The 13893-nt window shown below is 40.6% G+C and overlaps 1 protein-coding gene across 4 annotated transcripts; it reads left to right on the top strand.

Annotated features, from left to right (window-relative positions):
- The first annotated feature begins 1117 nt into the window (after positions 1 to 1117).
- mdm4 (MDM4 regulator of p53) lies at positions 1118 to 9543 on the top strand. Of its 4 annotated transcripts, XM_026168343.1 has the most exons (12): positions 1250 to 1374; positions 1500 to 1653; positions 2507 to 2594; positions 2678 to 2752; positions 2854 to 2987; positions 3106 to 3155; positions 3609 to 3673; positions 6178 to 6274; positions 6348 to 6508; positions 6680 to 6874; positions 6988 to 7056; positions 7144 to 9543. In XM_026168343.1, the coding sequence occupies exons 3-12, from the start codon at positions 2523 to 2525 to the stop codon at positions 7711 to 7713; spliced, it is 1488 nt and encodes a 495-aa protein (XP_026024128.1). In that variant the 5' UTR covers positions 1250 to 1374; positions 1500 to 1653; positions 2507 to 2522; the 3' UTR covers positions 7714 to 9543. The 4 variants fall into 4 exon arrangements, with proteins under 4 accessions (XP_026024125.1, XP_026024124.1, XP_026024128.1 ...); XM_026168340.1 differs by lacking the exons at positions 1250 to 1374; positions 1500 to 1653 and adding an exon at positions 1118 to 1228 and having other exon boundaries at positions 6695 to 6874; XM_026168339.1 differs by lacking the exons at positions 1250 to 1374; positions 1500 to 1653 and adding an exon at positions 1118 to 1228.
- The last annotated feature ends 4350 nt before the right edge of the window (positions 9544 to 13893 follow it).

The following is a 13893-nucleotide window of genomic DNA, read 5'->3' as shown; positions in this document are numbered from 1 at the left end:
AAATAATACTCTCTTTTACATCTGTGCTCTTGTGCTGGAGTTTTCTTCAACACAACACAAAGTACATAGAAAAAATTACAGTACTTTAGCAGCAATTATTTTAATAGTATTTTTGTGTCAAAATACACCCTAAAAAGAACATAAAGTCAGTTTTTTTCCTTTTTGAGGAGATTAGTTTTTACTGTTATCAGTTTACTTTACTGCTCAGTATACAACAAAATATATTGTAATATTGAAGGGGACATATCAACGACCTCTATCAACTGTTCTTGTAAGTTACTGAAAGCACTTAAAATAAGGTGCTGTTTTATAAGTGGTTCATTCATAAAGTTAATATTTTATGAATAGGTAACGCCATATAGAAACAAACCAGTTAAAGTGGTGTTTTTAATGCAAAGCGGTCTAAACTGAGTTTCAAATTTCATGATATGACATGTAGCATTACTCACGCAGACAGATATTTAAAATAAAAACTATAGGAGAAAAGGTAATATCTACACTGGAGTTTATTAAGAAGAAATGCTGGATTTTATAATGTGTAGGTAAATGAAAGCTACACTTACTTAGCTGTGCTTTTTGTTGAGTGCCAGCTGCCTGCTACCGGTGAAAGAAGGACAGCGCTCAAAAAGAATTAAGGGGTTGCTCAGTCATCACAGCATAACACAAAGTCCTTTTAACTTCAGAGCTATGAGCCTGTGCAGTTAGGAAGCAGAAAACACTCTGTGTCCAATTCATCTGTGTTGGTGCAAATGAAAGCGACAACAGACGCACTGGAGAGGCAACAACAAGACAATTCTCATGAAGTGAATGGCTTTGCAGGTGCTGACTCCTTGTTAGTCACTGCTTGTAGCACGGGATGATTCCTGTAGTCCAGGATTGTCCAGCTCCAGGCCTCAAGGGCCGGTGTCCTGCAGGTTTTAGATATCACCCTGGGTCAGCACACCTGAATCAAATGAATAGTTCATTACCAGAAGACCACAAATGTATGTGCCATCACCATGGAGCTGGACTACCTGTGCAGGCTGAATGGGCGTCCAACTTCAGGCCTCAAGGGCTGGTGTCCTACAGGTTTTAGATGTGTCCTTGATCCAACACAGCTGATTTAAGTAGCTAAATGGCTCGATATGCCTTGAAGTTCTCCAGAGGCCTGGTATTGAACTAATTGTTTGATTCACCACTCCTGCACTACAGCCTCCTACCTGAGGGGAGTGCAATAAATGTGTGCAGGGTGAGTAGCGTCTTTCAAGCATCTGCTGGTGTAGTGCAGTGATGATGATGCCAGTCGTCTTTGCAGGTTTCAATACACTCAACAGAGCCTTCTTCTACGGCAGGGGTGAGGGGGAACTCCAGGCCTCAAGGGCCCGTGTCATGCAGGTTTTGTGTCCTTGATCTAACACAGCTGATTTAAATGGCTAAATGACCTTCTCAATAGTTAGCTATGGCTCCATATGTCTTGAAGTTCTCCAGAGGTCTAATAATGAATTAATCATTTGATTCAGGTGTGTTAACCCAGGGCGATATTTAAAACCTGCGGCCTGGAGAGGTCTGTGGCCACAACCAGCAAAACCATTCCTTTCTTGGGATGTCGTGTTGTCACCGTTCGAAGTGGACTCCGTGGTTTATGCTTCATAAACGCTTCCTAAACTGAACAGGGTATTTTCGCTGAAGTTTTTTTTTTTTTTAAATCATTGTATTTTACAACATGCTTTTAATCTGAAAAGACTGTTTTAAAAAGGGAAAAATGCCTCTGTAAGTAATATTTTTAAAAAGTAGGGGGAGCCATATTCTGGCTTCTCATGCGGAAGTTGAGTAGCCACAGTCATCATTTTGAATCTGTAGTTCAGCTAACTGTCTCCTGGTTGCTAGCGTTAGCTAGTGTTAAAAAGCCAGCATTTCAGTTTTCCATACGTCTTTACGATGCGGACCAGCTGTTAAGCCAATACTGCGCCCGAAGCAATGTACTGGCTGTGAAGTAATGTCAGCTCCTCACGGTGAGTTAATATTAGGAGCGAATTGTTGAGTAACTGGCTAGCTTCCAAAGTTAGCCATCGTTAGCGCTGCTGCTATGTTAGCTAACACGTTTGCCTGTAGCGATAGCATCCTTGCCACCTGCTAGAGATGTCTAGAGAGGCTGCAGCTCACGTGTGTGTGTGTGTGTGTATGTGCACAGCAATACCTATACTTTTACATTTTTGTGCCATATGTTTGGCGTTGGCTCGCCTGGTTTAGTTTTGTTTTGTGAGGGCGCCAAAGGGAAAGTAATAGTGTGAGAAGTGACAGGCCATGACGGTTTCAGATTGGGAAGTTAACTCGGCCTAGTTGGCACTGACTATAAACATTGTCAGAATTTTTCAGTCTGTCAATAACTTGACATTGCTAAGCTGCGTTTGGCGCCGTAGGCGCTGGTGTTGCGTGGGATGTGCAAAGTCGGTGACTATAGCAAGCTGTGGAATGCTGCTGAATGGGTGAGTCGTTTATAATGCGTGTTGTAATTTTTGCTTTGCAGCTTTAGTTCGTTTACTATGAGCTCCCTACCAGCCCAGACTCCGGCATCAAGCTCGTCATGCAGGACGCTACCGGGAGAAGGGAATCAGGTGCAGTTAAGACGCAACTACAAGCATTCAGTTACCTCATATATAACATGTAATGCTAAGCGGCGGTGCTGTTGTCCATTTAGGTGCAACCAAAAGCTCCTCTCCTGCAAATACTGCGTGTGGCTGGAGCCCAGGAGGATATCTTCACGCTCAAAGAGGTGAGCTGTCTAGTGTGACTTTGAAAAAGAGCTATCGGTCACGTGGTCATTCCAAAGGTACAAATGTAGCCTGAACATATGAAATCTTCTGCTTTGTGTAGGTGATGCACTACTTGGGCCAATACATCATGGGGAAGCAACTGTATGACAAACAGAGGCAGCACATAGTCCACTGCCAGGATGATCCTTTGGGAGAGCTGCTGGAAGTGGAGAGCTTCTCTGTTAAAAACCCGAGGTAATTACCTTAACCAAAACCTGTGCTCATTGTTGGTTCTGCTTTGTATCTGGACTTTATACATTTTTAAAAAAGAAGAAAAATCTTAATTTTAAATGCTTGTATTCCCATTTTACAGCCCAGTGTATGAAATGCTGAAGAAGTATTTGGTTGTTATTGACTGTGCTGGTAAGTGATTCTTTCATTTATTGATTTAAGTCCTTTGCACATTTTTTTTTTTCTGGTGAAATTATATTTTTGTTAGGTGGAATCAACAAAAAACAAAACAATCTGTGGATTCATTTGTGGGTGTCTGAAGTCAAAGTATGTCTCTTCCTGTGCTCCTTATTGAATTCACTGTTATTTGCATCATATTGTGGCTTTTTTAAATTACATGAGAAGATCTGTGGGTATACCAACATTCCATGTATATTCAAAGACCATCTTGTTGACTATATTATGAGGGATTGTGAAAGGCTGTCCATCGCTTGGAGGATGTGGGGATCCTGCACAGTCCCAGATGGACCCCTTTCCCCTGCTTAAACTTCATATCTGAAGGGCCTTAGTGAGAGTGTGCAATGCTATAATTAAAGGGGGGGGGGGATGTCCTTTTTCTGTTACTGTGTCTCATTTGAAATGCAGACGCTGCAGAGAATCTTTCTGTGGGCCGTGAATGTGTAGATGGCGGAGTGGAGGATCGTGGTCAGGTAAAGCTGAAGCATGGTGCTCAGAAGAAACAGAGACCCTTACCTGCTTTCGCTTCACTACACACAACTTTTTGTAACAATGTCACAAAATAAGTGCACAGCCACTCCGATAATGCCTTTAAATGGAGCCCGACTGATATATCAGACAATTTTAGCTACTTATACGTATATTGATATTGGCATTTATAACTGCAGATGAATTAAAAAGTAAAGAGGAGATGGAGAAGTGTGCTTCAACCATGTCATGAGTGTTGATGTTCCATAGTTTGGCCACCAGAGGGCACTCTGCAACTTCCCTGCTGGCAGCAAACATACCTAGATGGTCAGAGCAGTTATGCGGAGCATGAACTGGTACTTCATGACTTATTGTCATAATAAAACAAGATAATTCAACAGTTTGCTTTTTCACAAATAACTACACATAACAAGTTGTCTTTTTTTCCTGACAATAACTTATTTAGAGGTTAAATCCCCAAGTATCAGTCTTAAAAATCTTATTTTGGCTGGGCTCTGTTTTAAAGTGCTTTGCCCAAAGTATAAGTTTAGTTTCTACTGGGTTGTGTGTTCTGGGGAAGGTGGTGTAAGGGCTGCTGTCTTCGTTGGTGTGCAGTTGTACAGAGTGGCACCGTCTCTGTACAACCCCATTCTTGGTTTGGTCTGGTGGCTTTTCATCACTGTTTTATGACCCACCAGTTCCACCCATTGGATGGGGGGGCAGAGTCACTGTCTCTGTCTGTATCAGAGTTCTCTTCTCTGCTCCGAACTGGAGGATCACAGCTCCTGATCACCCACAGGTCTGACTGCCCTAAACCTTTTCACCTAATCCCACGTTCCTGCACCCTTCTTTCCAATCCCTCCCCAAATCCTCTTTGATCTTACTTCGTGGCTTGTATATAATTTGGTTTGCCGCAACATTGAGCTATATTAAGATATTTGTCCTTTTTATGAAATTAAAGGTTGCTGCATGTGCCACAACCATCTCAGAATGCTATTGAATCAAATTTCAGATGATAATTTAAGTGTTGAATTTGCATATTTCCTAGTTACATTTTAGTGATTAAAATAATAGATCTGTCTGGTAGGGGTGCAACGATACACAAAATTCACGGTTCGGTTCGATATTTTTTTCGATACAAAAAATGTTCATGCCTTTTTAATTTGTCATTTTTTTATTGAAATTATAAATATATATATTTTAACTCAAAAGTACAGTTTTTAACAAAGTAATAAAAAAATAAATCTATCTGATCGAGAAATCGCTCATCTTTGGAAAAGAGTTTATTACAGAGAAATGTCTCTTTCCAAAATAAAAGCTATACTATACGCTTCTTCTGGGCTATATTCTCAGCAGCATATTAAATATATCAGGTCCCCATAAGGAGAATCATGTGCTAACAGCTGTCTAAATGACTCGGGTAAAGTTTGTAGCATGCGTGCTTGTTGTTTTTGTCTGCTTCCACTTGTCTTTGCACTAGGATGATGTCGGCGTAAATGTGCAGTCATATTCATTGTTCCCACTAGTGTGGACAGCACTAATCTCGTTGAAATGACATTAACGCCACAACACGGCAAATCTCCGTTAACGAGCTACCGCGGATCGCCCCATGCGTGGGGCTGGATGGCCAACACGTTAACGAGCAAACTGCGCTAACGCACTAGTTCCCACCAATGTAATTGAGCATTGCGTGGCACATCCGACATACTGTTTTACTTTTGTCCATACCTTCAGGGTCATACGTCACATGAAAACCAAAATAGTTCCCAAGGCCAGATCTGAATGAGGGTGGGGGAGGTTCAATTTGCCATGTTGCAAGGAGAGCTTAGCTTCTGTCTCGCTTGCTTGCCCTGCGGTCAGTGAATCTGCGTTCGACTGCTCCGCCTAGGCTGCACTGTCAAGCGCAGATCCACTGAGCGCTCAACACAAATGGCATCGTCAGAAGGAAAGTTGATAAAATAAATTAAAACATTTGTATTGTTCGATACATATGCGTACCGAACCGAAAGCACTGTATCGAATGGTTCAATATCGATACGAGAATCGTTGCACCCCTACTGTCTGGTAGATGTTACTTTAGACTTAAATTCTGTGTGCGTCTGTTTCTTTGCTTTGACAAATGTGCCAAATTGTTCATTTAAGAAAAAAAAATGAGACAACAGTACATACCTTGGAATAAATGTATTAAATCCAACGAATTTAGAGTTGCGGTGGATTGTGTGATCATGCTCTTGTTTATTCACCTGTCTGTTAGTATACTGGCTTTCCTTGCCTTTGCTTTCTGCTTTGTTTACCCAGCACTCAACATTTCAGTTTGCATTTATATCCTAAATTATTTTGAACTCCCTCCCTACTGGCCCTTACCCAAATTGCCCAGCCCTTTGTCCCTTGTGCCATCCCACCCCACCTGTAAACAGAGGCCATGTTGAAAAGGAGCTGCGAGTCCTCCAAGTACCCAGTCACGGCTCTGTGTTCTAATTTCTTGCGTTTGCATTTTCTTCTTTTACAGATGTGTGGAGGTGTGGTCAAAGCAGGTTTGGAGGCTGGTAGTGATGGGCCTCTCCTGCAGACCCCCTCCCAGAGACGACCTCGGGAACCAGATGATGGTAATCAAATAGTCCATTGCACACTTAACAGCCTCGTTACAAGACACTGTTTAAATGTTCAAAACCTCCTTAGACTCTCTTGAAGGTTTGCAACGCTCAGCCTGCAAGCGACCCAAGCTGGATGTTACTCTGGATGAGTGGGACCTCTCTGGCTTGCCCTGGTGGTTTCTGGGTAATCTCCGTAATAACTACAGCCGCAGGAGCAATGGCTCCACTGACATCCACACAAACCAAGTAAGACACCTCACGTGCTGCTAGAAAGTCCACCCAGTATAATTAAAAATGGTTAAAATGGGCAATAAGGTTCATTTTAGAGGTTTCAAGCTTAGGAAAACTAACAGACATTACTTGTTGACAAATGGCAAAAATCAGATCATAACAGTGGTGGTCTGACTGATGTGTCAGCTGTCTCTTGCACAGGAAGAGGATACGGCCATTGTGTCGGACACCACTGACGACCTCTGGTTCCTCACAGAGGGTGAGAGTGAACAGGTGAGTGTGGAGATGAAAGAGGCTGCTCTGGAAGAAGGCAGCAGAGAAGGAGAGCCTCCACTGGAGGATGATGATGGGGGAATGAAGGAGGACAAAGCAGACAGAGAAGTATGTCTTTTTCTTTCTTTTTTTAAATTTTGTGATATATTTCTTTCTTGCCAATAAAATGTTTTTCACTCAGAAATGTGGAGAGATGATGTGATCTGATGTGTATTTATTAGATGCAGGAGGAGCCAGATGAAGACTCTCAGTGTCTGAGTGATGATACTGATACAGAGATCTCCACACAGGTCAGTATCTCTGAGCCTCCGTTTATTCATTTACAGCCATTTGTTTAAAACTATATCAGTCTTGTGAATGCTGTGTTTATATCTTAGGATGCATGGCAGTGCACAGAGTGCCGAAAATACAACATACCTCTCCAGAGGTACTGTGTTCGGTGCTGGGCTCTAAGGAAGAACTGGTATAAAGATGTCCCTCGGCTTGCGCATTCCCTTTCTGTTCCTGACATCCCAGCATGCAGCTCACTCATTACCCACGATGAGGAAGATGACAGCGACACGGGCATTGATGTCCCAGATTGCAGCAGGACAGTTTCTGATCCTGTCATCCTCCCTTCACATTCCACCGCCGATCGACCATTGCCAACAATGGTAATGGGAAAAGGCAAAGGTCCGAGGCCCTCTGTCTTCCACAAAGATGAGCAGCTCTCTGAAGGAGACAGTCAAGAGAATCTGGGCATGGAGGTTGAGGACGTTAGGCCTGAGGCGCTGCTAGAGCCTTGCAAGCTCTGTCGAGTGCGGCCACGTAATGGAAATATTATACACGGACGCACTGCTCACCTGCTTACCTGTTTTCCATGTGCAAGGAGGCTACATAAGTTCCAGGCTCCTTGTCCAGGATGTGGGAAGATAATCCAGAAGGTTATTAAAATATTCATCCTGTGAAGGGCACACAACCCATCTGTAAAGTCCTGGGGACCTGACCAAAAAAATCACAATACAAACTTTTCAACAACATTCAACCATACAGCTGCATAGCTCCTAGTACCAGTCTTTGCTTGTGGACTCATAAAATCTCTGCACCTTACTGTCAAATTTATAAAGAGACAAAATATAGCACTTGGTGAATCTTGCTCTGTTGCATGGTTTATTTGAGTCACACTGCCTCTGAAGTATTGTTAGACGAAACCTCAGTCTTAACAGTTCACTATATGAAATGCTTGTTTTGGTGCCACATTTAAATAAGGGACATACAAATCCAGAAGTATTTATTTATTTATTAAAACTATCACATAGGCACACACAGTTTGAGTTATTTTATGTTATGAAGGGTTTGTTTGTTTGTTGTTTTGTTTTTTTCCCTCTAAAAGTTTATGGCCTTTTTTTTTTTCTTCATTATTTCTTATTCATAGTGTAGTTTTTGGGTGCTGATTTTTATTTCTGGAAATTTTAGGATGTGCTTAAGTTTTTCATTAATTTACTTTGTCCATCTGGACAGAAACTGAACAGAATAATAAATGCAGGTATGCAAGTACAGGTCTCTTTGAGCTGTCCCTTTATTTGTGGGTTTTGTTTTTTTGTCTTAATCCCTCCTGCATCTCTTTACATAACACAGCTCTAAAATGTAAGTTTTAAAGCAGCTGAACGAAGAAAAACTCTAAATCTGTTTTTAGAGGTTTCAGGCTTGAAAGTTTCCTCCCAAAATCAATGTACTCTCAGCACATGTGAATGTATTGTGAAATACAATGGTGACTTAAGTCTAGTTTCTTGCAGCCAGAAATGTAAATGTAGACCGTAATGCACAGCTGAAGTATTAACCGTAATTGTTGAACCTTGGTAATTTGTTAACGTGTTCAGTATGTACATTTGTCAAACCTCTGACAGCTATGCCTGCAGTAAGTTATGTCATAATGTTGTTGGTTCGTGTTTAAATATTATAATTCGGAGTACTTTAGATTATTTCTGGAACCTGTTTAAAATGTAGGTATTGTATTTATTTATTGTTTTACTTGTGGTCAGCTCGTAGCAAACAGAAAATGGTGCACTTGTTAAAAAAACAAATCTAATTTGCATTTGTAATTTAACAATAGAGAGAAGAAACCGGCTGAGTTACCAGGTGTACCCTCAGTGAAAATGGCTTCACAGGGGTTATTTTAAGCGTTACACTGCCATGTAATGACTTTATACAGAAATGTGTATTATAGATTTTATTTGGATTGTTCAGCTTTATTTGAAGATTGTGGACCACATAGATGGTACTTTTTGAGTGTGTGAACGGTCTTGAATAAATACATTGTTCCTTATTATTCAGTGACTTTTAGGCATTTAACTTTGGCTCTGCGTAACACAGTGTGTATATTAAGTGTTTGAGCTGATGTTTACTTGTGCTTAGTCTTTCCGCCAGGAGGTGGAGAGAGGTTTCAGTCTTGTAACCGTTGCCTACAGAAACTGTACAGTCCCTGTAATAACATGTAATGGATATATATAGAGCATGCCTCTTAATCAGATCCAGCGCAAAGCTGGTGTCAGAGCTATATTAGTAATGTAAATGCAATAAAAGATGAATTATAGATTGTAACAAGTATTAGCATTGTACATCAAGGGGGAAAAGGCTCCCATTAAATACAGACCTCATGTAAATGAAACACTTAATACCAGTGATACTGGTTGATTAACACATCCCAATTTGTCACATTAAGACCATAATGTTCTAAAACATGGTGCAGTTATAGGGGTTTTTTGTTATGGAATAAACATGTTTTGTTAAGTGAGAAAGAGTTGGGAATTGTCTGCTTTGTTCACTACTTCACCAGAGAGACAGTTGGTGTACGGTACCCACTGGTGAAATCTGTGTTTTAGTTGAATAAGTCATTGTGTGTGACAGGCCAGCTGTCATGTATCCTCTCCTCCTTGACTGGGCTCCAGCACCTGCGACTCTCCTCTGCTTACTCACTGTTCATTTCCTGCTTACTCGTGCTTGCCTTATTTTTGTCCTGTTCTTGAGAATTGGGGCATACGCCCTGCCTTCGACTGTGTATGCCTCTGTAACACCACTGCTATCCAAATTCTGTATAAACACTGCAGCTACTTTACACCTGAGTTATTTACCAATTACTCATTGGGGTGTATTTCCTGTTCATTGAAAGTCCCCTGTTAAACTGTTCTCCAGTCCCAAATATGCAGTCATAATGCAACAGCTTGTTATTCAAATTATAAGTTATTTGTTAACTTTCAGATTCTTCATTATTACATTGTTATCTATATATGTAAGCAACCTTTAATGCTTATATTGAACAAACTGTTGGTAATAATTATCAAAGTATTTCCACTTGGAATGGCTATGTTTCTTTTTTTTTTTTAATCCACTTTTTTTTTATCCACATAATTGTTGTAAAAAAAATTTAACTAAAAGGTGACTTATGTCTATCTTCTGGTGCCTTATCCTCAGAATATTTCTGAATCTCGGTAGCAGCAGTTTACATGGATGTGCAGTACTTGGGAAAAGTCTTTATATAAGACTATATAATTTATTAGGAAAATGGAAAATAGGTGCAGCAAGATATTGAAACATACATAAAGCAAAAACAATTTGTAGAATTGCAATGAGCTTGAAAATCAGTATTTGGTATCACCACCTTTATTCTGCAACAACTCTGAACTCTCTTAGGGAAAATCTCTTGTCATTTTTAAAGCAGTCTTCAGGAATAGTTCTCTGGGCGTTTTGGAGAGCATTCAAAGCTCCCACACTGCCTCAATAATGTTGAGGTCCAGGCTCTGGGGAGGCCAATCCATGACTGTCCAGGTCTTGTGTAATTTGGTATTCCTCAGTCTTTTCTCCCTGTTTCCCTTCATTAAGAATGTCTTCTTGGGTTGGCAGCCATCCACAGTAGATGGATCAACTGAAGAGCCAAATATGTTTCTCAGATCTTTGCTGTAATTTTTTCTGTTTCTTACGAATATTGAGATACTGCTGTAGATAGTTTTTAGGAATGTGACTTCTTCTTTGGTCCTCCACTTGTCCAGTTTCCTAAAATGTTTTAAGGACACACTGCACACCATACTGAGATGTCACCTCATTGGTGCAAAAATGCTATTTGATGCCTGTTAAACTATTTTCTTTGGCATTTTTGTAAATTCAGCTAACAAAAACTGTCTAAAGATACAATTAAAATGTTCTTCCTTGCTTGTTTGTCTCTTATATATAGATCCAACACTGATTCATCCCTTTAGTTACTCATAAATGGCTTCTTGGATAGCAAAGGTTACCAACCTCTGGTCAAAACTGCAGTGGGGTAAAACAAAATAGAAAGACAACAATACTCACGGACATTTTTTCTCTCCAATTTCCACTCATGTGCTTTATTTAAAGAATTTATTTTCCAGTGGTTTACCACTGAAGACCTCACATGCGAGCTGGTAGGTAGGTGTTGATGTTTTGTGAAATGCTTCCCTTTACTCTGTAGCTAATTCAAGAACAGTCTAGGCCTGCTGCTTTGTATGTGGCATCTGGTGCGTCACCGAGAGTAGAGACGAAGAATGGCATAACACCCCTGGTGACATGGCACCCGGAGCTTGGCAGCTCTAGAATGACAAGACCCAGGGAGTGGTGAAGGATCTGCATGTTTCCATGGCGACAGTGCTCCCATCTCAACATCCCAGAATAACTTAACACATTCTTTCTTTATCCTCGGTGGCGTATGCAATTATTCCTGAAGGGAAAATAGTTATTACTTCCATTCTTATGCCTATTTTTATTGTTTTATTGCAGCCACTGCCATTAATCGGTTTATTTGTTGATGTCATAAATGCAAAACTCATTTTAAGATATAGATTTTTGTGATACATTCCTCTGGTGTCCTTTGTCTCATACCCCGAGGATAGTACATGTCTGGATATCTATAACTGTATCTGTGGGGCTAGGGCCTTTCTTTCTTTTCTAATTTCCATGCAGATATACAAACACACACACAAATACACACATTCCCTCTGTTGTGTCCGACTATTTGGTCGCTCCAGAAACTAGGCCGCTAAATTTGTCCCTCTGCTGACATGGGAGAAGGTCACTGGAGCCAGAGAAAAACAAAGACAGGAATACGGAAGAAGGCCTGAAGATAGTGTAGATTAAAAATAAGGATATTGATGGGTAGCGAGGGGCATGATTGAAATGTAGCAGAGTAAGATAACAGAGCTGGACTGAAAAACTGGAAATAGTTTAAAACATAGCCATCCAACAGTATATACTATATACATACCTGGCTTCAGAGGGATTCAGAATTTCCCAGAGGAACTATGCTAATGGTGCTTTATACTTGGAAAGTGTCAGGGTGTAAATGTCACTTTGTTTTCCTGCCTGTGATACCTGCTTTGATTATCATAAGTCCTCTGAATATATGTCATTGAAATAATCTGGTTGTTTGTAGCAAGGGGGCACAAGTTATTTACAGGGAATAACTTTTGGGTTGCCATGTGCTGCAAAGTATGTTAGTGGGAAGTGGGTTATGCACATAGGCATGAGTATGTATGTGTATTTGTCTCTGTGTGCTGGAGCCTTTCAGTGAGTGGGATGCCAGCGAAGGGAAGGGCAGCGGATGGTGCAGGGGCTCAGTCCATTCCTGTGATTTAACATGACACCACTTGCACTAAGACTGCGACAGCTGCGTATGCACATGCCGGCCATTCTGTTTGTTGTAGGGGATTACTCTGCAATAAAAGCCCCAGTGACCAGCAGCATGGCTGGGCTACAGAACTACTGTTCCCCCTACCCTGACTTAGAAGGCTTTCTCCAGGCCTCCAGAGCCCTGTGCAAACACAGGTGGGGCACTTCATTCTGAGTATAAATGAATGGGAGTATTCTCCTGATGATTAGCCAGGCCATAGTAGTGTCACATCACCTTTGGGGGGGTCGTCAAACTGTATCACTTATGTAAGGGTCATTACTCAACAGAAATAGTGGGACACAGCAGCGCAGTAATCAGATCTGACCGTGAATATTTTAATTTGCTCTCATTGTGTTTTATGCACTGATGATTGTCGAGGAGGAGTCGGCTGCTTTGTCACATCTCCACATAATGATCCTATACAACATTAATGCTCTATAGTAAGTATAACCTCATCGTAATCTGGAAGAAAAGCTCTGATATCAAAGAGTTTAGGAATGGATGTGCAGTTTTCATGGCGACAGTCTCTGAGACGACAGACTTGGACATGTGTTGCTGTCACTATGGTGACAATGCTCTCTCCCAAAGGCATGAAACTAGTACATAATAATGCTGCATGAGTCTGGATTTCAGACTGAATATTGCTTTCCAGGAGTACAGAAAGGCCAGGAATGAGACTTTATTTTTTGCATGTGGAAAAAAATAATTAATAATTTCCTGTGTCTTTTTCCTTTAAAATGTTAAACTTTCTGACTCATTCTGAATGATCTAAATAAATATTTAGACATCCAAGCAGGTCACCAGATTTTTTACACAAATCCTAAAAGTGTAAAACACAGAACTCAGTGATTCAAGCAGAACATAACTGTTATTTATAGAGTGAAAAAAATACACCAGCAAGTCTATGAACACATTGAGGATTAGAAGTTAATTTAAAAAAAAAGTCATCTGTCTTCAGTCCTTTTTATTTAAAAAAAAAAAAAAAATCCATTGCCATGTCTGAGGGACTGTATCTTACCATGCACAAATGAGATTTCTAAGGTCCTTTAGAAAAAAGGCTTATTGAAGCCCACCAGGCTGGAAAAGGTTACAGAACTATTGCTACACTTTCTACTCCAACAATAGAAAGTCAGACAGATAGCGTAAATTGAGAAAAATTGAAGATCATTGTTACACTGCCCAGGAGTGCTTGATCAAAAAAAAAAAAGATCTCTCCAGTAGCAAGAGGGGTCATAGCCTGGCAGGTAACAAAGAAGCCAAAAAAGGTCGTTTCTAAAGTGTTCACAAAATTTCAAGCAAAAGTCAAAATTGAGTGATTCTGCTTCCTTCCGATTCTCAGTATCTACCAGTCAAATTAATAGGTTAGTGTTCATGCTGGACACTAAAGCACATAAAGCTGTTAGAATACAAATAAACTCATGGGAATTATAATGAGTTTTATGAGTTTAACATCCAAATAAAGTAGAAA

This window comes from Astatotilapia calliptera, chromosome 5 (genome assembly GCF_900246225.1).
Source record: "Astatotilapia calliptera chromosome 5, fAstCal1.2, whole genome shotgun sequence".
Classification (NCBI taxonomy): Eukaryota; Metazoa; Chordata; class Actinopteri; order Cichliformes; family Cichlidae; genus Astatotilapia; species Astatotilapia calliptera.
The sequence above is the reverse complement of the archived record's forward strand: the minus strand, read 5'-3'. Positions and strand labels throughout refer to the sequence as shown.